The sequence below is a fragment of the Aethalodelphis obliquidens genome, unplaced genomic scaffold, assembly GCF_003676395.1.
Source record: "Aethalodelphis obliquidens isolate GAN/ISIS:26980383/991018 unplaced genomic scaffold, ASM367639v1 scaffold84, whole genome shotgun sequence".
NCBI classification, from domain to species: domain Eukaryota; kingdom Metazoa; phylum Chordata; class Mammalia; order Artiodactyla; family Delphinidae; genus Aethalodelphis; species Aethalodelphis obliquidens.
In genome coordinates this window covers 4,428,197-4,451,720 of record NW_020838028.1, presented here as the reverse complement: position 1 = coordinate 4,451,720, position 23,524 = coordinate 4,428,197, and the positions used below count along the sequence as shown (strand labels likewise).

At 36.1% G+C, this 23,524-nt stretch overlaps 1 protein-coding gene across 11 annotated transcripts in view; it reads left to right on the top strand.

Annotated features, from left to right (window-relative positions):
• PPHLN1 (periphilin 1) overlaps positions 1-23,524 on the top strand; it is a 140,104-nt gene that overhangs the window by 20,410 nt on the left and 96,170 nt on the right. For 6 of the 11 annotated variants that reach the window (XM_027093475.1, XM_027093474.1, XM_027093473.1 and 3 more), the window contains exons 3-4: positions 5,317-5,481; positions 8,122-8,183. In XM_027093475.1, coding sequence (XP_026949276.1) covers positions 5,317-5,481; positions 8,122-8,183 — 227 coding nt within the window. The remainder of the gene's footprint in view (positions 1-5,316; positions 5,482-8,121; positions 8,184-23,524) is intronic. The other 5 variants (XM_027093480.1, XM_027093479.1, XM_027093478.1 and 2 more) reach the window with 1 other exon arrangement.

Genomic DNA, 23,524 nt, shown 5'->3' with positions numbered 1-23,524 from the left:
AAAATTTTTCTGTCACATATAATTAGTTTTGAGTTACATAATTAGGTTTTATAATTAAGTAATTACATAACAATATTTATTTTCTTGGGTTAGTTGAATGTATCTCCTCTTCTTGTCATTGGTTATTTCCCTCCTGGAGACTCTAGCCAATCAGAAATCAAGTTTTTAGTGAATTCAGAACATGAGTTTGTTAATTTCTAAGGTCTTATAGATAATATATGGGACATATATTTGTTCCATATATTCTCATATTTAAATGTACCCAAGATAAAATCAGACATCTGTTTTTAATCCAACTTGAAATAAATAATCAAGTCTACTTCATTTAGCAATTCAGTTATATACATATTCCAGATACTGTTGCTTAAAGTATATTAATGTGGAAATATTCCTTTTCTTCCCACTCTTATTTCATGAAACACTTTTATTAAAAGTGTGCACATGCATAATTTAATTCTTTTTATGCCCCGCATTTTACTGTTTTACCTAGTCAGTGTTCCTGTAAATTTACCCATGTAAATAAAACTTTTTTCAGTATTTTATTATGAAAGTTTTCAAACCTACAGCAAAGTTGAATTTTATAGTGAACATCCATTTACTCATCATTTAGATTCAACTGTTAACATTTAACTGAACTTGTTTTATCATGTCTTTATCCATCTGTCTGTCCTTTATGCATACACTTAATCCATCAAATTTTGGGGATGCATTTCAAAGTAAACTGTGGACAACAGTACACTTTACATTACCTACCTAAACATGCATATCGTTACCTAAAGTGCAATGTTTTTTTTTTACAGTTTACTTGAAATGTGAAAATTACATACGTGAAATACAAAATCTTAAGTGTTCATTTGCTGATGTTCGTTTGTGTAGAGCTGCCCTAGGAGGTGTTTAATTTTTTTGGCTGGCAGAATTGCATGAACTTAACTTTATTTTTGTTGTCACTATTTCCAGAGAGATATGACCAATTCTTGGCTACATTCTGTAATATGTCCTAATTTTCTTTTTTTTTAAAAAATTATCTTATTTCATTTATTTTTGGCTGCATTGGGTCTTCGTTGCTATGCGTGGGCTTTCTCTAGTTGTGGCGAGTGGGGGCTACTCTTCGTTGTGGTGCACAGCCTTCTCATTGTGGTGGCTTCTCTTGTGGAGCACGGGCTCTAGGCACGCGGGCTTCAGTAGTTGTGGCATGTGGGCTCAGTAGTTGTGGCTCGCAGACTCTAGAGCGCAGGCTCAGTAGTTGTGGCGCACGGGCTTAGTTGCTCCGCGACATGTGGGATCTTCCCGGACCAGGGCTTGAACCCGTGCCCCCTGCATTGGCAGGCTGATTCTTAACCACTGCACCAGGGAAGTCCTATCCTAATTTTCTGGGGCAGTTCCAGTTTCAGATATTTGACCCATTATTCCCGAAAGCCATTGAAATGACCCAGAAAAATCAATATTTCATTGAAAATTCAGTGAGTGAATTAAACCAATAAGTGCTACAATACAGAGACATGTCATAAAACATGAAGGATCAGAGTGAGGAAACCTCAGGCTTTTGAAAGCAGAAGTCCACCAGCCTGGTGGGTAATCAAATTTTTTAGTTAGGTGTGGTACTTTTCTAGTAAAAAGCATGTGATGCCAACAGGAGCGTAAAATTGAGATAGCAAAGTGGAATATATATTATGTATGTGGTGCTTGCTGTGTGCCAGGTACTGTTCCAGGTGCTGGGAATAGAGCAGTGAATAAGACCAAAGTTTCTGTGCCCATGAAACTTGCATTCATACTAAGTTGATTGTGTCAGGAAATAATGGCATTGAATAGTTACATGTACCATTGTACTTAGTTACTTTGTTGGTAGGTTAATGTTTTAGTTGTTTTTGACTTTTTATAAGGGTGAAAGTTAAGTATATGAAAGTAAACAAAATGATGTAATGAACTCCCAAGGACAAATCATTCAAATGGTAATTATCAACTCATGGTCAATGTTGTTTTGTCTATGCCTTCACCACTTTCCTCCCTCTTAGATTATTTTGAAGTAAATCCAAAAAGCCTTATTTCAAATGAAAATATTTCAGTATGTGTTCCTAAAAGATAAAGATGCTTAAGGGGGTGCTTATATATTAAAATTTTTATTTTAAATAAAATGTTTTTGTGTTAAAATGGGTGCAAAATATATTTTAAGGACAATGGAAAATAAATGTTTTTAAAGAAATGTAATCCTCATAATCTGTACCCAGTTAGTAATGAGACTAAACATTAGTATGGGAAATTTGATGTAATTTATATATTGAATCAAAGAAAACATCAAACTTGGTGCTTTTACTTAACTAAAATGAAAGTGTTTTTCATAACAGGTAGTTATATTAAATTGGAATTTATAGAAAATGAAGAAATAATTCGTTGTTTTGCAACAAGACACAATCACCATTTCAGATTTCAAAATTGCAAAACTAATTTGATATGTATCTTAATCTGATCAGATTTCTATTAGCACAAGCAAACTGTGAATAGTACATATTTCAGAAATGCAGACAGCCTTGTGGTAGGAATTGTCTCGTCTCTAAGGTAATGACAATTACAAAAGTGTAAAAAACATAGAACTATAACTTTTCAAAAAAATGGTTAAGTTTATATACATGTTTTTGCTTTCTACGTCCTGCCAGAGTGGATAAATGATTAGGTAAAATGGGTTTTCAAATTTATTGTTTTTTTTTAATGAACTACATATACTTTTTATTTTTGGTCTGACTGATCATACCATTAACACTAACTTTGGAGAAGCAAATCCGATGGATCCATCTGCATTTTAAATAATAGAAATGTTTCTATTCCATTGAGTTTATTTTTTAATTAATTGAAAATGATCCTGTTGTCCTTAAAAACCCTCTATAACATATTCTTCATAAGTCATAATTTTTATTTCTGGTTTATGTATTATGGTGCCATTGTTTTCCAAAACATTTCTAAAAAGGAGGTTCCAAACATTAGTATCTGAAGCCTTGTGTACTTCCATTAGCATTTAGGAAGGAAAATTACATATTTATAGCTTAATGTAAGATTTGTACAAGAATTTCAAACAGTGGTGGTATTTCCATTCAGATCTGGCTTTGTAAGTAATATAAAATACTGTTTGAACTTTCTTAATAATATAAGCTTTTGAAAGAGAAACTCTGAAATCTTTGCCTCTCATCATGGATTTTATCGGAAATAAAAAAATTCTTGAATGGTATATCTGGATGAGCTGTGAACTCTCTGAAAATACAGTCTTGCTTTGTCACAGACTCCTACAGTCATCTTCGTTTCCTTAAATCTTTTCATAGAATGAGGGAATTTTCTTTAAGATTAGATGCCTACAGAGCAGAGATGGTATAATGTTACTTACATTTGAAGACTTTCGCAAAACATAAAGAAAATGCCAGTTTCATCTTCATTGCTAGATGTAAGAACTGTCATTAGGAGACTTTTTCTTTTGCTGATTAACAAGTTTGGAATGATTATTTTCATTTGTATTATTTTGTAGAAACAATTTGTTAAATATATAACTAAATGTGACTTGAGTTTTACTTCTTTGAAAGTTTTACCATATACATTTTAAAATCCTGAAATAACTTTGTAGTAATTTGGGGGAGTTGAACACAGAAACAGGCTGCTTGGTAAAGTAATAAGCTGTCTATTAATAGAAGCATTTAGGTGTATATGCTCACCCCGCCATCCCTTCACCAAAGCATGTACAAACAAGGGTATTGTGGAGTGGAATTTTATGGTTTCTTGAAACTGGAGATATCAATGATTCTAATTTTATGTATAATAAATTTTGAAATAGAAAATGCTATAAATTGTAATGTTAATTTTGGCTTAATGCCAATTTTTTTTAAGAAACTCAGTATTTGTTTAGATTTAATTGAAATCTCTGTGAAAGATAGTGTTTAGAAATGAATAAATTCATTTGTGTACTATATTTTATGTAATCATACAGAATATATATTACAATCTAATGTCTAACATACTAAAGAAGGAAACCAAGTTGTATCCCCATGGAAAAAAATTAGGTGGGTCATTTTAACTGTCCAATAGATATGAACTATTGATTTTATTTTTTCCTAGCACATTGACAAATTTCCTACCCATCGGGAAATTTGAATTGGATGTAATTATTTATATCTGAATAGTTGTAGTTATTAATGCTAAGAAGTAATGTAAGGAAATAGACACTTTGAGGAATTTAGTGTTTCACTTAGACTTGCAAAAATAGTAATCAAAATAGCAAACATTTTTTGAGCACTTAGTGTGTCCTGCTATGCTAAATGTTTTACAATTTGGTTTTTATTTAAACCTTACAACTCCATGAGTTAGGTACTAATATTAATTTTGCAGATAATGAAACTGAGACTTAAGGTGGTAAAATAACCAGCCCCGAACATTGGGCATTATATTTTGGTTTTTCATTTTGTCAAATTAGTTAACTGATATTGATCATATCGTATACTTAGATAGCTTGCCAGTTTCTTTCACATATACCTCATCTGATATTGATAAACATAGCAAGATTGCTTAAGACCAGATTGTTTACAGATACATGTTCTGTAGCTCTCCAGTTCTTCTTGTTGATAATCATTTTTGTTTAGTTATTTTATAGCAGCTTCTTGTCTAAGACAGGTGTTCTCCCTCTGTCCAGTTTCCCAACTCCCACTAAGAATCCATTCAGCTGCTAAAACTTTAAAACATTAACGTATTACTTTGAAAATTAGTTCAAATTTTATAATGAGTTTTATTTTGCTTCAAAACTCGTGATGTCAAAGTCTCTCCTCTCTCTAGTGCTGCTGGAGAAATGGCAAAATGTTTTCTCTAGATCTTTCTAGCTCAGTATTACCTCCCTGTTTGCTGTTGGTTATGTGTAAAAATCTTATATTTCTTCTGAACAGTACTTCAAACACAGTAGACCAAAGATGTGTGCTATCTTAAATGGTTTTACTTATAAAATTCCTAGACAGTTAGGGATTAGAGCTACTGTAACATTCTCACTTTTGTAGTTTATTTTTTATTAAAACAATAATATTGTACTTTTTCTTTTACTTATGATTGGTTTTTTGCATTGCTGCATGTTACTTTAAACACCTGGCTTTCTTCATTGAACAGTTTTATTTCCTTTAATTCATGTGAAGACCTTACTATTAGTTATATTCATGTTATTTCATTAATGCATTTTTGTTTGTTTATACATTTACTCTATTTGATTAAGGATAAGAACTCCTGTGCTTTTTTAAAAACCTTTCCAAAACCAAATAGAGAAGTTAGTGATTTTTATATATTTCTTTTTGTCTGTTTTAGGATGGCTACCGTAGAGTAGTTAATATTGTGCCAAAGAAACCACCACTGCTAGACAGACCTGGTGAAGGAAGCTACAGTAGATATTACAGTCATGTTGGTTACCGAGAATATGACGAGGGCCGCAGTTTTTCTCATGATCGAAGAAGTGGTCCACCTCACAGAGGAGTATGTAAATTTCCCCCATGTACTAATTGTTATTTTTTATAAGTTTAAAAAATCATGTAATTTTTGGAATTTATGGGACTGGCCATGAAGGCAGTTGAATAAACACTTCCTGCTTGATGCTCTGTTGACTTGCCTGCTGGAGCTGTCAAATGGGAACTGGTAGTCAAGAATCTTGGGGTGCTGGACAAAGTGGGTAAGCCCTCTGGATAGCTCTATCTAAATTACATTAATTCCAACTAGCCTGCTTTTTTATCCCCTAAATTGGCAAGGATTTGCAGAACCAGATAAAGGTAATTTTATCTATTGCTTTTGTATTCAATAAGTGATAACCAGGTAGTTATCTTTTACTAGATGTGCCCACTTACAGTTACTTTATTTTTATCATGATGAAATTCTGTGGGTAAGGTTGGGTTAAGGTTGTTGAGACTCAGTCTCATTTTTGTTATTATTAAAGTCTACTTCCTAACTCAGATTAGAAAGCCCTCAAAACATTGCCTTTCCTATAATAAGCACTTTTAAAGTGTTAGCCATTATTGCTATTATTATTATGTTTTTTCTCTTGATCATCTTTAGTAATCTAGAAGTATATATTTAATGTTGCAATAACCTGTTATTGAACTTGATTAAACTATTCCTTGATGCACTTCCTTTGACCTAGCTTGCATGTTTATAACATTCCTTTGCTAAACCATTTTCCTACATTTTCTCCTTCCCTTCTATATAATGTTGTAATTAACAGTACATATTCAGACATTGCTTATGATAAATTTGACCTCACAGTAGCCATTGGAATTAGTTTCCTTACTTTACACCTGAGGAAATGGAACTAAGGTGATTTACCCAAGATAAGTATGTATGGGAGTTTAGTTCTTTTACTACCACATCATCGTGACCCTTGACAATTCTAAAGTGGCAGTGAGACTATTCAATATTTTCTTGTGTTTGTTTTTAAGTTTGGGGTGTTACAGCTTCCTTACTTCTCAATAGAATTGATTTTTATTTTGTTCAATTTTAAATGTCATGCTGTTCCTTTAGGAAGAAGGGTTTGGTATTGAAAAGTAAATACTATGTGTTATCTCTGTTTTAGAAATACTGGATTTTGCCATCAGAACCATTCTTCCAGGTAGTCTCAAGGAGAAACAGTTTGGCCTTTGCATAAACAGTTGTTATCCCTCTTAGGAAAACCCTGTGGCCATTTAGTATAGACAGGGAATTTTGGATTCATTGGACCAATTTGCATTTGAAGCCGTATGGACAAGATTTTTTTCTAAAACCTTGCAGCATAATAGTGCCTCGATAATATTTTTTACTATTGTTGTTACAAATTGTGTTTATTCATACTTGACACATTTTCTCTTTAAATTTTCTTCAAACAAACAAGCAGGCCCACTTGAGATCCTTAGGATTCTCATGATGCTAATTCTTACCTAGGGTTCAGTTAGTATAAAACAAACTGCTTACTTGATCCAATATTCTATTATAGCTATTGAGTTTTTTCTTTTGTTTGTTAATAGTTTAATGTCGGGAAGGAAAATGGTAAATACATTTTACTTCTGTAAGAATAGAGTACATGATGCTAAAGAGGAGGATGAAGATAGTATTTATTTTAGGTGAATCAGTGTTTCTGATTGTAGGTAATGCACATGTTACAGTTGTCCCTCGATATCAGGGGATTGGTTCCAGGACCCACCAGGATACCAAAACCTGAGGTTGCTCAAGTCCCTTATATAAAATGGCATAGTATTTGCATATAACCTATGCATATCTTCCATATACTTTAAATCGTCTCTAGATTATTTATAATACCTAATACAACATAGTGCTATGTAAATAGTGGCTGGCATGCAGCAAATTTAAGTTTTGCTTTTTGGAACTTTCTAGAATTCCCTCTTCCCCAGTATTTTTGAGCCGATGCAGAACCAGTGGGTATGGATGGCTGATTGTACATTGTTCTTTGTATAATTTTAAAGTAATTGAGTATGGATTACCATGTGGTTCTTTTATATGTATCTTTTCCAAATTTGTTTTAGAGGACAAAGTGTGTTTTCTTTGATTAATTTTAAACTTAGTGCCACATCTTGTTCTAATATAGCTTATCAGTAAGTGTTGATTTCTTATTATATTGTTTCCAGTTGTGGTTTTTAATGGGAGGTAGGTTGAGAAAAGGAAACTTGAACAAGAAGAGTGGAAAAGTGACAAGTTCTTCATTGGGCTTGAATATGAAAATTGCTGAGCAAACTTGACAGAGGAAGAATAAAATGAAAGGTTGAGAAATGTGTGCTTGGCTAAATTTAAATTGAACCTTTGTTCTCGAACAGACTTTCTATGTTGTGAATATTGGCATGTGCTTTTGGTAATAAGGCTGTTTGGGCCTACCAAAGAAATACTTTACGTATTTTAATAGAGATAAATGGTACCACAGGTTCTCAGTCTACCAAATTAGTTGTTGAAATGGATGGCTTGCGGTATCCTTTTTACTTTTTTATGCCTTTGAAGCTCAGAGAAATTTAGAAAGGTGTCTTTGCCCTCATATTATTTTGGTCTTAGAGACTAGTTTCCAGTAATTCTGTTAGATACATATATACCCTCCCTGACCAAAATAATGTAAATGAATATCTAAGTAACGTTTTTCTGTTATAGGATGACTCTGGCTATCGGTGGACAAGAGATGATCATTCTGCAAGCCGACAGCCTGAATACAGGTAAAAAGATAAAAATAACATAATTACTTTGATATTTGCCTCACTGAGATGTCTGCTATTGAAATCTAACCTCAAGGCACATCAATGAAATATTTAATAGGATTTAAAAATTTGAAAGCAACTAGCATTATATTCTTTTTGTGACTGTGTAATATATTAATGGCACTAATAGCTAGCGTTCTGTATCTGTTGGTATTTTGTAATTGACAGTAAAAATATATATTTAAAAATATTTAAACTCTTGTTATATTCTTCTCTAATTATTTAATTATTCTTAATGAGTCATGTGGATTATAAGGTATGTATTTGCTTAATTAGAAAATAAGGCATTTTTTCCAGGAGTATCCTTCTTGAAAACATTTGAGTCATTACAAATTGTCTCCTATTAAAAAGCATCTCTCAGTTGCTTTATCTTGATCAATTAAGTTCTGTTGGGAAAATGCATTTTCGAAGGACCTCGATCATTGTTAGCTTTGGTTACTTAATAGAGGCATTTGATAGAATAGTTAAAAAAAAGATGGACATTTTTAACCAGGTTGATAGTTGTTTTTTTAAATGATTTCACTTTGGTAGTGTTGGAAGTTGTAAAAGCAGCCTTTTAAAGATCTCTTATAGACTGTCAGACAAGAACCCCAAACTCATGGAGAATGGCAAGGAGTAACTGCCACAGCTCCATAGGTGCCAGAAGTAGACAGCTGGATTCAGTGGATAAGGGCAGTTAATTACTCATAGCACAGCAGACAGAAGGGGCATCAGCATGGCAGTATTGGTTTCCTGCCCCCAGGTCCCACAGGGTGATGTGATTGGCAGAGATGGTGGCTATGCATTGCAGCTAAGGAACCCAGAGTTAAGTGATAGGTACCTTTTGTTGCAATCAGGAAGCAAGCCAGTCCTTTCCCAGGGAGTAAGCAGTCACATGGTAATTATGCTGTGATCACCCTGACCTGTTGAACTGTCTCTGACCAGTTACAGAAACTCTTCAGTATCACTGGATGGTTAGGTCTTTCAGTTTGGTATGTATGGCAGGCATGTACAAGGACGTTCAGAACTCATGGCAGACTGCCTCTCTCAAAAGAAGCAACAGAGATAATAGATGCTGAAAAATACTTTGATAAAATGTAACACTCAGTAATTATAAAAACTGTCAGCCAGCTAGGAATAGAAGAGAATTACCTTTATTTGATAGGCATTTGCTATACTGAATGGTAAAGTTAGAAGCATTCTCCTTAAAACCAGAACAAAGCAATAATGCCTGTTTTCACTGCTTCTATTCATTATGGTAATGGTGGTCTCAACACCTTCAGTAAGACAAGAAAAATGAAGGTTAAGGGTTAGAATGAAAGAAACAAAACTATTTACAGATTGTATAATTATCTATGCAGAAAATCCAAAGGAGTCTATAAACTATAGAACTACTAGGATATTAGCAAAGTTCAGTATAATAAAATCAACTATCAGCAGCATAAATTAGACAACGTAATTTAAAAATACTATAGCAGGGACTTCCCTGGTGGCGCAGTGGTTTAGAATCTGCCTGCCAATGCAGGGGATACAGGTTTAAGCCCTGGTCCAGGAAGATCCCACATGCCACGGAGCAGCTAAGCCCATGCGCCACAACTACTGAGCCTGCGCTCTAGAGCCCGCAAACCACAACTACTGAGCCTGCATGCCACAACTACTGAAGCCCGCACGCCTAGAGCCTGTGCTCTGCAACAAGAGAAGCCACCGCAATGAGAAGTCCACGCACCTCAACGAAGAGTAGCCCTGGCTCGCTGCAACTACAGAAAACTCATGCGCAGCAACGAAGACCCAACGCAGCCTATATATATATATATATATATATATATATAAATATAAATTAATTAATTAATTACAAAAATACTATAGTATGAAAACTATAAGGAGTAATAAGAATAAATTTAACTGAAGTGTGTGAGACCTATTTGGATGAAATTACAAGTCATTTCTAAGGAACATTTTAAAGTCCTGAGTAAAAGGAGCAGCACAGCATCCTTGGCTATGAAGAGACAGTATCACAAATATGTCATTTCTCTTCAGATTCAGGTGTGAATTCAATGTGGTTCCAGTCTAAATTCCAGGATTTTTTTTTTTTTTTTGCATAGAAGTTGGCAAACTGATTCTAAAATTAATATGAAGAGTGAGGGGCCAAATAGCAAAAATAGTATTGAAAAACGTGTGAAGACTGAATATGCCATATATCAAAACTTATTAAAGCTGTAGTAATGTAAACAGTGAAACAGAATAGGGAATCTGGAAGCAAACCTAGATATTGAAAAACATGTGAAGACTGAATATGCCATATATCAAAATTTATTAAAGCTGTAGTAATGTAAACAGTGAAATAGAATAGGGAATCTGGAAGCAAACCTAGATATTGAAAAACATGTGAAGASTGAATATGCCATATATCAAAACTTATTAAAGCTGTAGTAATGTAAACAGTGAAATAGAATAGGGAATCTGGAAGCAAACCTAGATATGTCGAGGAATTTAGGATATTAGTAGTATTAAAAATCAAATGGGGAAAGAATGAACTTTTTAATAAATAGTACTGGGACAAACTGCTATCCACTTGGGGGAAAAAAAATGTGAAATTGGAAGCCTGGCATGTCAACATAAATAATCTGATATAATAGAGACCTGAATATGAAAAGCAAAATTAAAAAAAAACACAGCTTTTGGTTAGATTAGCTAATGGTTTATATTTCTCCCTAAATAAACAGCTCTTTTGTTTTTTGAAACAGCTCTTGGATTATTTTAATTCTGTTGTTTTTCATTGTTTAAAATAAGAGTTTCTGTTTTTATCTTTTTTCTTTTTGTCTTTTTTAGCATTTTTTTCCCTGTGCCTGTGTATAATTTTACATAAATGAAATAAAATCATATATGTGACTCCTCAGTCTTAACAGCTATATTAACAGCTTGGTGTATATTCTACTTTTCTCCATATTCATAGGCATTTGGGGTATTTGATTTTTGTTAATGAGATCATGTTACACACACTTTTCTCTAAGTTGCTTTTCTCCTTCAGAGGCTTATGAAAATCCCTCCGAGTTATTTGGTTTACCTTTAATTTGAATGTTTTTAGTGGCCAAGTAATGTTCCATTTTGTGGCTATACCAAATAATTTAGTTGTTCACCTATTGATGAATATTCACGCTGTTTCCAATACAAAACAGTGCTGCAATAAATCTGAGTACATAATATCTTTAAGAAACAGTACTTTGGTTTCTATGGGATAGATTGCCAAAAGTGGAGTTTCTGGGTCAAAGGGCATATATATTTTAAATTTTAATAGATGTTTCCAGTTTGCTTTCTAAAAGCCTAAAACACTTATGCTTTCATTTTAAAAATCTAATATTTTAATTCAAGTTTAATTTGTTTTTCTTTTTTTTCTTTTCTTTTTTTTTTGCGGTACGCGGGCCTCTCACTGTTGTGGCCTCTCCCGTTGCAGAACACAGGCTCCGGACGCGCAGGCTCAGTGGCCATGGCTCACGGGCCCAGCCGCTGAGCTGCATGTGGGATCTTCCCGGACTGGGGCATGAACCCGTGTCCCCTGCATCGGCAGGCGGACTCTCAACCACTGCGCCACCAGGGAAGCCCTGTTTTTCTTTTTTATTTCTCATTGGTGAAGCAGTTTTTATTTTATATTTTTAAAATTTTTATTGGAGTATAATTGATTTACAATGTTGTGTTAGTTTCAGGTGTACAGCAAAGTGAATCAATTATACATAATATCCACTCTTTTTTTTTTTTTCAGATTCTTTCCCCATATAGGCCATTACAGAGTATTGAACAGAGTTCCCTGTGCTATAACAGCAGGTTATTATTTATCTGTTTTATATATAGTATTGTAAATGTCAATCCCAACCTCCCAGTTTAACCCCACCCCCCATCCACTGGTAACCATAAGTTTGTTTTCTACATCCGTGACTTTACTTCTGTTTTGTAAATAAGTTTATTTGTACCCTTTTTTTAGACTCCACATATAAGATTTAGATTCCACAAATATGATATTTGTCTTTCTGTGTCCGACTTACTTCACTCAGTATGACAGTCTCTAGGTTCATCCATATTGCTGCAGATGGCATTATTTTGTTCTTTTTTATGGCTGAATAATATTCCATTGTATGTATATGTACTATATCTTCTTTACCCATTCCTCTGTTGATGGACATTTAGGTTGCTTCCATGTCCTGGCTATTGTAAATAGCGCTGCAGTGAACATTGGAGTGCATGTATCTTTTCGAGTTATGGTTTTCTCTGTGTATATGCCCAGGAGTGGGATTGCTGAGTCATATGGTAGTTCTATTTTTAGTTTTTTAAGGAACCTCCATACTGTTCTCCATAGTGGCTATACCAGTTTACATTCCTGCCAGCAGTGTAGGAAGATTCCCTTTTCTCCACATCCTCTCCGCATTTATTGTTTGTAGATGTTTTTGTTGATGGCCATTCTTACCCTTGTGAAGTGTTTTTCTTATTTATTAACATAAGTAAAGTTTTGAAATTTCCTTTAAGCATTGTAACTGTATCCCACTGATTCAGATATGTAGCAATTTTATACTGATTCTGACATAGTATATTCTAGTTATTCTGTGATCAGAGAATGTTGCCTGTATTCTTACTCTACTGTTTGAAATTCATTGATCATTAGTTGATCAGTTTTCTTATCTGTACCATGAGCATTAAAATAAGATATTTTCTTCTTGAATTTTTTCTGGATATATACATGCATTTCAGTGTTCATAGAAGCACTATTTATAATAGCCGGGACATGGAAGCAACCCAAGTGCCCATCAACAGACGAATGAATTAAGAAGACATGGTATATATATATATATATATATATATATATACACACACACAATAGAATATTACTGAACTATAAAAAAAAGAATGAAATATTGCCATTTGCAGCAACATGGATGGACCTAGAGAATATTATGCTAGGTGAAATAAGTCAGAGAAAGACAAGTGCTGTATCACTTAAATGTGGTAACTAACAAATAATACAAAGGAATGTATATACAAAACAGAAACAGATTCACTGTTATAGAAAACAAACTGGTTACCTAAAGGGAGAGGGAAGGTGGAAGGGACAAATTAGAGGTATGGGATTAACAGATACAAACTACTGTGTATCAGTATAAAACAGATAAAAAACAACTATATACTGGGTTGGCCAAAAGGTTTGTTTGGTTTTTTTCCGTAAGGTGGCTCTAGTAGAACTTAGTTGTCTTTAACTTCATTTGAAACAATTTTGTTAGATTGTATGTGACTGCTGTCATATCAGCGTGCATTAAAAAAAAAAAGACATCAAAATTGGTGAATTTTTATGTAGCCATTTTAATACTGAAGATGGAAGAAAAAAAGCAACATTTTTGGCATATTATGCTTTATTATTTCAAGAAAGGTGAAAACGCAACTGAAACGCAAAAAAGATTTATGCAGTATATGGAGAAGGTGCTGTGACTGACTGAACATGTCAAAAGTGGTTTGGGAAGTTTCGTGTTTGAGATTTCTCGCTGGACGATGCTCCACTCGCGGGTAGACCATTTGAAGTTGATAGCGATCAAATTGAGACATTAATTGAGAACAATCAACATTATACCACATGGGAGATAGCCGACATACTCAAAATATCCAAATCAAGCATTTAAAATCAATTGCACCAGCTTGGCTATGTTAATCACTTTGATATTTGGGTTCCACATAAGCAAAACGAAAAAAACCTCCTTGACCATATTTCCACATGCGATTCTCTACTTAAACGTAATGAAAACGTTCTGTTTTTAAAACAAATTGTGTCGGGCAATGAAAAGTGGATACTGTACAACAATGTGGAGCAAGAGATCGTGGGGCAAGTGAAATGAACCACCACCAACCACACCAAAGGCCGGTCTTCATCAAAGAAGGTGATGTTGTGTATATGGTGGGATTATGAGCTCCTTCTGGAAAACCAAACGATTAATTCCAACAAGTACTACTCCCAGTTAGACCAACTGAAAGCAACACTTGACAAAAAGCATCTGGAATTAGTCAACAGAAAATGCATAACCTTCCATCAGGATAACACAAGAACGCATGTTTCTTTAATGACCAAGCAAAAACTTACAGTTTGGCTGGGAAGTTCTGATTCATCTGCCATATTCACCAGACGTTGCACCTTCAGATTTCCATTTATTTTGGTCTTTACAAAATTCTCTTAATGGACAAAATTTCAGTTCCCTGGAAGACTGTAAAAGGCACCTGGAACAGTTCTTTGCTCAAAAAGATAAAAAGTGTTGGGAAGATGGAATTATGAAGTTGCCTGAAAAATGGCGGAAGGTAATGAAACAAAAAGGTGAATACGTTGTTCAATAAAGTTCTTGGTGAAAATGAAAAATGTGTCTTTTATTTTTACTTAAAAACAGAAGGCACTTTTTGGCCAGCCCAATACTATATAGCATAGGGAATTATACCCATTATCTTGAAGTAACCTGTAATGGAATATAAACTGCAAAAATACTGAATCACTATGCTGCACAGCTGAAACTAACACAATATTGTAAATCAACTATACTTCAACTTTAAAAAAGGATTAAGTGATTTTACACATACAATGCATATTTTACCATGCCTGTCGCATAGTAATCATTTAATAAATGTTAACTTTTCAGGGTATAGAGTTAATTCTATATGGTATATTCATTCATTTGGTAAGTGTTTACCAAACACTTACATAGTGTTTACTATGTCAGGTACTCTTCTAGCCTCTGGAGACAATAAGCTCCTACTTTGACGAGGCCTACATTTTACTATAGATTATAGATAGTAACAGATTAAAAAAAACCATAATTTTTATGAAGAAAAATAAAACAGCGTAGTGGAGTAGAAAGTGCTTCTACTTCAGCACCTTCCTGTACCTTCACTTGATGTCTGGATGTCTTCAGTAACATTTCACATTTTACACTATCACAAAAACTATAGCTTTTGCTGGCTGGCATCTTTCTGGAGCTTCTGCCTAAAAGACTTTGTGAGTGGAAAATAACTGTTTTTCTAGGGGGAAAAAATTACTGCATTGTAAACCAGACAAAGAGAGTAGTTGTGTATTTTTGTAAGAGAATAATGTTCTGAGCAATTAGAACCATGCTAGTCAATGTTTTTGTTTTTGTCAGTGGGGTATACATAATAATTCCTTATTGTGGGAAGGAAATATTAGAACATTTAAAATATTTTATTTGAAACAGTTTTTAAAATTTAAAAAAGTTGCAAGAATAATTCAAAGAATTCCTGTAATCCTTCACCAGAGACCCCATTAATGTCTCCAACACTGCCCCAGTAATGCACTTTATAGCAAAAAGATCTATCTGACCTCATGGGTCATGTTTTTGTAGACTTCCTTAATCTGGAACAGTTTCTCAGTCTTTCCTTGATTTTTATGGCTGTTTTTGGCAAAGTGAATACAGGACAGACATTTTATAGAATGTTTCTCAATTTGGGTTTTTCTATTGTTTCTTCGTGATTAGATCCAGGTTATGCATTTTTTTCTGATGCAGTTTCTGAAGTGATGCTGTCTTCTTTGTATTGCATCCTGTTAGGTTGCACATGCTGTTGATTTGTCCCCTTATTAGTATTGTTGTCTTTTATCACTTGATTAAGATGGGGCCTGTGAAATTTCTTCACTGTGAAGTTAGCCTTCTCCCTTAAAGTTAGTGTTTGTGGGGAGATACTTTGAAAGTATGTGATTATGCCATTCTTCATCCCACTTTCACCCCCTAGTTTTAGCATCCATTGATGTTTCTTGCCTGAATTAATTATTAATGAGATGCTTTTAAATGGGTGATTCTGTAATTAGGTGCTTCTTTCTATATTTATTATGCAGGCATTCTGTTGTGAGAAGAGCTTTCTCTTCTCTCCACCAGCCCCTTTAAAAAACAAACAAAACTTTGTTCTTTGTGGTATAATCTGTTGCCACTATTATTTTGATGCCCAAATTTGGCCAGTGTGAATCCCTTCAAAGTAACTTCTGTGTTTTTTTTTAAAAAATATTTTGTTGTGGTAGAATATATATGACATAAAATATGCCATTGTAACCATTTTCAGTTATACAATTCACTGGCATTAATTACATTTACAGTGTTGTACAACCATCTCCACTATTTCCAAAACTTTTTTTTTTTTTTTTTTTTTTTTTGGCGGTATGCGGGCCTCTCACTGTTGCGGAGCTGCGGACGCACAGGCTCAACGGCCATGCCTCACGGGCCTAGCCGCTCCACGGCATGTGGGATCTTCCCGGACTGGGGTACGAACCCATGTCCCCTGCATCGGCAGGCGGACTCTCAACCACTGCGCCACCAGAGAAGCCCTGGATAAGTCCGCTTTTGATGTACAAAATTTTTAAATTTGATAAAATCTAATGTATCTATTTTTCCTTTTGTTGCTAATGTTTTTGTGTCATGTAAGAATTTATTGCCAAATTAAGATCACCTGTGTTGTTTTGACTTATCCACCTCATTTTTTGATTATTTCTGCTGAAAGATGTTCATGGTCCTTTTTATACTTTCCCTGCCCTGACCCTAAAATCAGCAATTTCTCTAAGGAACACAGGTTCTCTTTAGTGGAGAGTGGTTTTTTATAACCAAGATCTGGACACTAGGTGCGTGCATGTATGCACGTGCACACACACACACACACACACACACACCCCTTTACATCTGTATTTATTTTTATACAGTATTTACATATATGAGTTCATGGCAGTATCTTTTCCATATTTTACCCTGCTTCTTCATCAGTGAGAAACCTGGCTTCCATTTGTTGGTAGAGACAGTCCTCCATGGGTCTCTTGCACTCCTACACATCTGGCCAAGTTACACCAGGAGTGCAAGGCCCTGATCACTTTTTATCCATATTATTTCTCAGAGCTGAGTGTGTAGTGAGCAAGCACTCTTGAAGGATAAGGTAATATCACTCTCTGTGTCAAAGAGCAGTCTTGCTTATTGCTTGGGGTAAAAATAGTGGTTTTTTACTTGGGTTCCCCAAGTTCAGTGTTCCTCAGTTATGAACCAAACCCATGACATGTGCATCCATCTGGGCTCATATCATATCATCCCTGTGGGACTTGGGACCTGGGGAAACTGACACAAATGTGCCAGTGCTTATGTTGTTTGCTATGCTGATGTATTAAGTACTTTGTCTCTGACCCAAGAGTCTTGTGTCTTCTGCAGGCATCCATGAAACAGTAACGGTCTAACTCATTAGCTTGTAAATAGAGTAAAATCTGATCTCAGACCTGAAACCAGCACCCTCAATATATTTGCTTACATTCCTGTACATAGTTAATCCTCTGACCCTGTCGGTCTTTCTTCTCATACTCCCCAGCACCTTCCTTTTGCGAATTGCCATCACTGGCTGCTGCTGGGGTGCCTTGCTTTCACACCATCTTCCACAGGTCTGTTACTGGCAGTGGAACGTTCTGTTTTATGTGTTTCATATTGTAGCACATTACATACTTTATAAATCTAGCGCGTGTGTGTGTGTGTGTGTATGTGTGTGTATTAGTGGTTTATATTCAAATATGTTTTATTAATGGGACTGTGGAATCTCTGGAAGCAACTGGATGAAATAACAGTTAACAGAGGAAAAGAGAATGTATCAAGTTTTCTATCATCCTCATGCAACAACCCCCACCCCCGGCTTGTCACTTTCTTCTTTTTTTTTAATATCTTTATTGGAGTATAATTACTTTACAGTGTTGTGTTAGTTTCTTCTGTACAACAAGGTGAATCAGCTATATGTATACATATGTCCCCATATCCCCTCCCTCACTTTCTTATTTAATAGAGCCACATACCTGGTACATTTCAAGTATATCATTGCCTACTAATCTTGGTTCTGTATTTACTCAGTGATTATATTATCTATTTGTTCAAAACACACTTGTAGATGAAATTCAGAATATATTAGGATTTTTTTCATTTTGTATTCAAGGAGCATGTCATACTTTATTGATTTAGATAGAATGAGGTTATTTTTAACAGTCACTTTTCCCCCTGTACTTATGAGGTCTTATAATAAACCTTAGGATGGAATTTATTTAAAGTACTAAATAATATCTAAAAATATGGAACAAGAGTGTCACCAAGTGGTCAGTATACTTTATTTTTAAATACTGTATTTTTTTCCTGCATTCACATATGGAAAATTTTGATTTAGTTAAGTATTTCATACGTATTGATTTTTTTAAAAGAGTAGATTTAATTTTTAATTTTATTATAGCTATTTTATCTTCTTAGGTGATAATCTGTTTGATGGAGAAAAATACTGTATAATATCTTTTTTTCTAAAATTAGTTAATTAATTTATTTATGGCTGTGTTGGGTCTTCGTTTCCGTGTGAGGGCTTTCTCCAGTTGCGGCAAGCGGGGGCCACTCTTAATCGCGGTGCTCCGGCCTCTCACTTTCGCGGCCTCTCCCGTTGCGGAGCACAGGCTCCAAACGCGCAGGCTCAGTAGTTGTGGCTCACGGACCTAGCCGCTCTGTGGCATGTGGGATCCCCCCAGACCAGGGCTCGAACCCATGTCCCCCACATTGGCAGCCAGACTCCCAAACACTGCACCACCAGGGAAGCCCCATCTTTTTCTATTTAGTTCAGGGGTACAAATGTTTATTGAGTGTTTACTATGTGTAGGCCACTGTGTTTGTATCACTGACTTACAGTCTAGGTAGTGAAATAGATGCACAAGTACATAGCATAATATAATATGTGCTGAAGTTTCATCAAGTGCTGAAGACAAATAAGCACTTATCCTGTACTGAGGTTTTATTAAAAGTTTCTGGTAGGGGTGGATAATTTGAACAGAACCTGAAGGAAAAGTAAGAGTTAATCAGAAAAAGAGTAACAGGGACCGTATTCCTGCAAAGGGAAGAGCATGAGCAAAGCTGTGTAAAGCATGATGTGTAGAGCTATTAATGGGTGATTATGTAAGAGCTGGGGAACTGTGGATTAAACTATAACTAAGAAGTCTGGGTTTTATTCTGTTAACTGCGGGGAACTACTGAAAAATTTTAGCTTGGTAGAAAGGGGGGGGCTCCAGTAACGCAGTCAGGTTGTAGCTTGTCTTCATTGTAGGGGATGACTTTTAAAGATGGCACTAGGGCTTCCCTGGTGGCGCAGTGGTTAAGAATCCACCTGCCAATGCAGGGGACACGGGTTCGAGCCCTGGTCCAGGAAGATCTCACATGCCGCAGAGCAACTAAGCTCGTGCGCCACAACTGCTGAGCCTGTGCTCCAGAGCCCGCGAGCCACAACTCTTGAAGCCCAGGCGCCTAGAGCCCGTGCCCTGAAACAAGAGAAGCCACGCAATGAGAAGCCCACACACCGTAGTGAAGAGTAGCCGCTGCTCACCGCAACTAGAGAAAGCCTGCACACAGCATCAGAGACCCAACGCAGCCAAAAATAAATAAATTAAAAAAAAATAAAGGTGGCACTAGAGATAGAATAAGAAACCATGAATATCTTAATTGGAGAAAGGGAGTTAGGGGTGGAGGAAAAGGGTTAAATTTGATAAATGCTTAGGAAGTGAAAAATCAGCAAGATGTGGTTGTTGGATGTGGGAATAAAGAAGAGGGGAATATCTGGAGTCTGGGCGGTGTCCGGCATGGGAGCCGGGGGACCACGATGGTAAAGAAGTGGAAAGGCCGCGTTGTGATCAACTCAGACACGGAAGACAACGACAGCGATGAGAACCTGGATCAGGGGACACAGGTTCGATCCCTGGTCCGGGAAGATCCCACATGACGTGGAGCAACTAAGCCCGTGCGCCACAACTACTGAGCCTACGCTCTAGAGCCTGAGGGCCACAACTACTGAAGCCCGCGTGCCACAACTACTGAAGCCCGTGCGCCTAGAGCCCATGCTCCGCAACAAGAGAAGCCACCGCAACGAGAAGCCCGCGCACCGCAACAAAGAGTAGTCGCCGCTCGCTGCAACTAGAGAAAGCCCACGCACAGCAATGAAGACCCAATGCAGCCAAAAATCAATAAATAAAATAAATAAATTTATTAAATAAAAGAAAAAAAGGGGAATATCTGGATTTTTTGTTTGTTTACTGTGTGTGTAATAATACCATTATCTGAGATTGGCAGTATAGGAGGAATGGTTTCAAGGGAGGAGCTGCATTCAAAATTGAGGTTGTCCAAGGTATAGTTAGACAAGAGCAGTGGACTAAGGTCAGAACCCTAGGGAACACTTTTACGGAAGTGGTGGAAAATAAAGCTTTTTAAAACGATATTATGGGTCACCGATGTCTAATACAACTGAGTATTTCAGTGATATAAAGATTAAAATATCTCTTGGGTTTGGCAGTGTCAGGATGAATGACATGTGAAGGGGCTAGATTCAGCCTGGGTGGATAACTTTTTTAAAAATACTTAACTGGGATGGAAAGTAGGCAGTGTTGTTAGCTGGAGAAGGACACTGGCTAAAGGGAGATCACCTAAAACCTTTTTTTAGCTGATCAGTAATTTGAGCATATTTATAGGTTGCAGGGAAAGAGAGGTTGAAGATACAAGACAGAAAAGGGATAACTGATGAAGCAGGTGAATGAGGACGAGGATGAACACCATTGATAGAAGGGCTAACTTTTTTTTTTTTTAGGTAGCTGTGGTGTGGCATCCTGACAGATAGTTTTGTTATTTTAACTAACTTTTATTGGAGTATAGTTGATTTACAATGTTGTGTTAGCTTCTGCTGTACAGCAAAGAGAATCAGTTATACATATATCCACTCTTTTCCATTATAGGTCATTACAGAGTTTGAGTGGAGTTCCCTGTGCTATACAGTAGGTTCTTACTAGTTATCTGTTTTATACATAGTAGTGTGTATATGTTAATCCCAATCTTCCAATTTAAGAAGGTCTAACTTTTAATGGTGGGGAGGAGAGAGTTATATACCAAGAAAGGAAGGACAAAATTAGGGGTGGGCAGATGAAGGCAAATTGGGGGAGACGGGTGTGGGCTGGCAGTTGAGGTAGTTCATGCCTAAAGATTGCTGTATTTTTCAGTATGTAAGGCAACTCATTGAGAGTGAAAAGTTTGGTGCTAGGTTAAAGGACTTGGGGAGAATTATCAACATATAGAATACTTACTGGCATGAATGGGAGATGGAGCTCACTAATGATAAATAAAAATATTACTAGTGGAGTTGAAGGCACGGTGGAAGTCAGAGACCATATATCCAAAGGGGGACCAATCTGTAGGCTTGTGTAATTTCTCTAGGATATGGCAACCCAACTGTATCAGTGAAAAAAATCACAGATTTTGGAATTAACTCAGGCTTTGGGTTGCCTTAGACGATGTATCAGAATTGCCAGGAGGGAAAGTTAGTGGTTTTCATAAAGTATTTCAAACACTAATTTAGGCTGGAAGCACAATAAGAATGGGGTTCCTGGATTGCTAGGAAATATAGGAGACTTAAGGTATCCATGAGGTGTAGGTGGAGTTATTGTAGGAGTGAGAAAACTGAAGGATAAGACATTGTGATAAGAATGCAGTATTGGATTCTGATGAAGAGCACCTCTGGGTAATAAGTGGCAAGGTTTTGGATTTCAGGGAGTGCCTAAGTATTGTGAAGAGGTAGGAGGTGGTCAAGGAATTGCTACCGTGCTGCACAGATGATCCACATGAATTCTGAAAGTCACTCATGATGTGGATAGGATATGTTACAGTGCATAGGATATGTTACAGTGTTACAGTGTGTCATTGAGTTAAAGGCTTTAGGAAATGTGGGAAAATTCCCAGAACGTTGGTAATATAGGCAATGTGGGGTTACAGTGGGAAGCCATTACTTTAAATAAGGAGTTGTCGGGCCCTTTCTCCCATTTTTTAGAGGATGGAGGATTTAGAACATAATCCTCTGCCCCATATACCTCAGGAGCTTGAGGTAAAGTCATCAATGTGCACTTATTACTCAGGAGTTTGAGGGGAGATAGTATTTGTGTTCCATTGCCAGGCTTCAGTTAAAGGAAGTTGGAGGGATTGGTTTATGAAGAAGCTGATATGAAAACATTACAAGATTGACTCAGATTACTATATTTTTGTTACGTGAGTGAAACAAATACAGTTATTAAGCATAAAGTACTTGTAATACTTACAGGTGAGTAGTTAACATATTTGTTTATCTGTGGTAATAATGCCCCTGTCTATCAATGGCAGTAACTCATGTGCCTACGGTGGCCAGTTAGGGAATGTAAACGAATGCCAAGGGTCAGATTGAAGCAGCTGCTACCTGGTACCAGCTGATCTTTGCTGTTTAATAATATAAGGCCACTGTGGCCTGCTTCAAAAGAAGTCAGAAATCCAGATTTTAAAAAAATGTTAGATCTCTTGATTTTTCAGTGTTCACAGCTAATTAAAACAAGGGTTTGTGATCTCTGGAGTAGGGCAATAATCTGGGACTCCGAAATGAAGAGCATGTAAAAGCAGCTGTCTCATAATGGCGTTTCTCAATCCTGGCTGTACTCTGAATTAGGTGTAAAGCTTTTTTTTAAAAAAAAGAATACTCCATAATTCCTGGTCCTCACACTTGGTGATGTGATGTAATTGGTCTTGGGTGGGACCGGTGCATCAGTATTTTTTAAAAGCTCATCAGATGTTCTAATGTGAAGCTAGACTTGAGAACCGTTGATCTAATAGGTAGTATGGCTCGACAACAGTCCAGAAACTGCGGGATCATGTTAACAGTGACTTCTTGGCACCTTCTCTCATTTGTGCTAACTTCATCTTGAATCTTTTATTTTTGACAGCAGTTATTCCCTTTGCTTATGTTTCTAAAACTTGTGTTCGTAAGAATTGCTTAGGAGCTCATTAAAAATGAAGATTACCAGTCTTCATCTCAAGAGATTCTGATTCAGTAAATGGAGCCTTAGAATCTGAATCATCTGTATTTTTCACAGGCCCCCTGGATGATTGCGATGCAGAGGGTCTGAGGACCGAAGTTTGAGAATCTCTGACCTGTACTGTCTGTTGCTGATGGCAGACAAATCTGTATCTCTGGCCTTGGCTTGTTTTCTGAGCTCAACATTTCCACATCCAACTGCCTGTTAGACACATTTTCACTTGGGAATCCCAGACTTTTCATTGAAAACTTTTTATTTCATCATTCTTGAAAAGACTTCAAGCTCTTCTTCACACATCTTAGGCATGTAGGTAGACTACGTTTCCCAGCCTTCCTTCCAGCTAGGTGTGGCCATGTAACTATTTATCTCCAGAATAATGTGAGTAGGAGTTCTGTTTCTACACATATTCTTCCACAAGCATTTACCTTTTCCCGTGTTGCAGGGT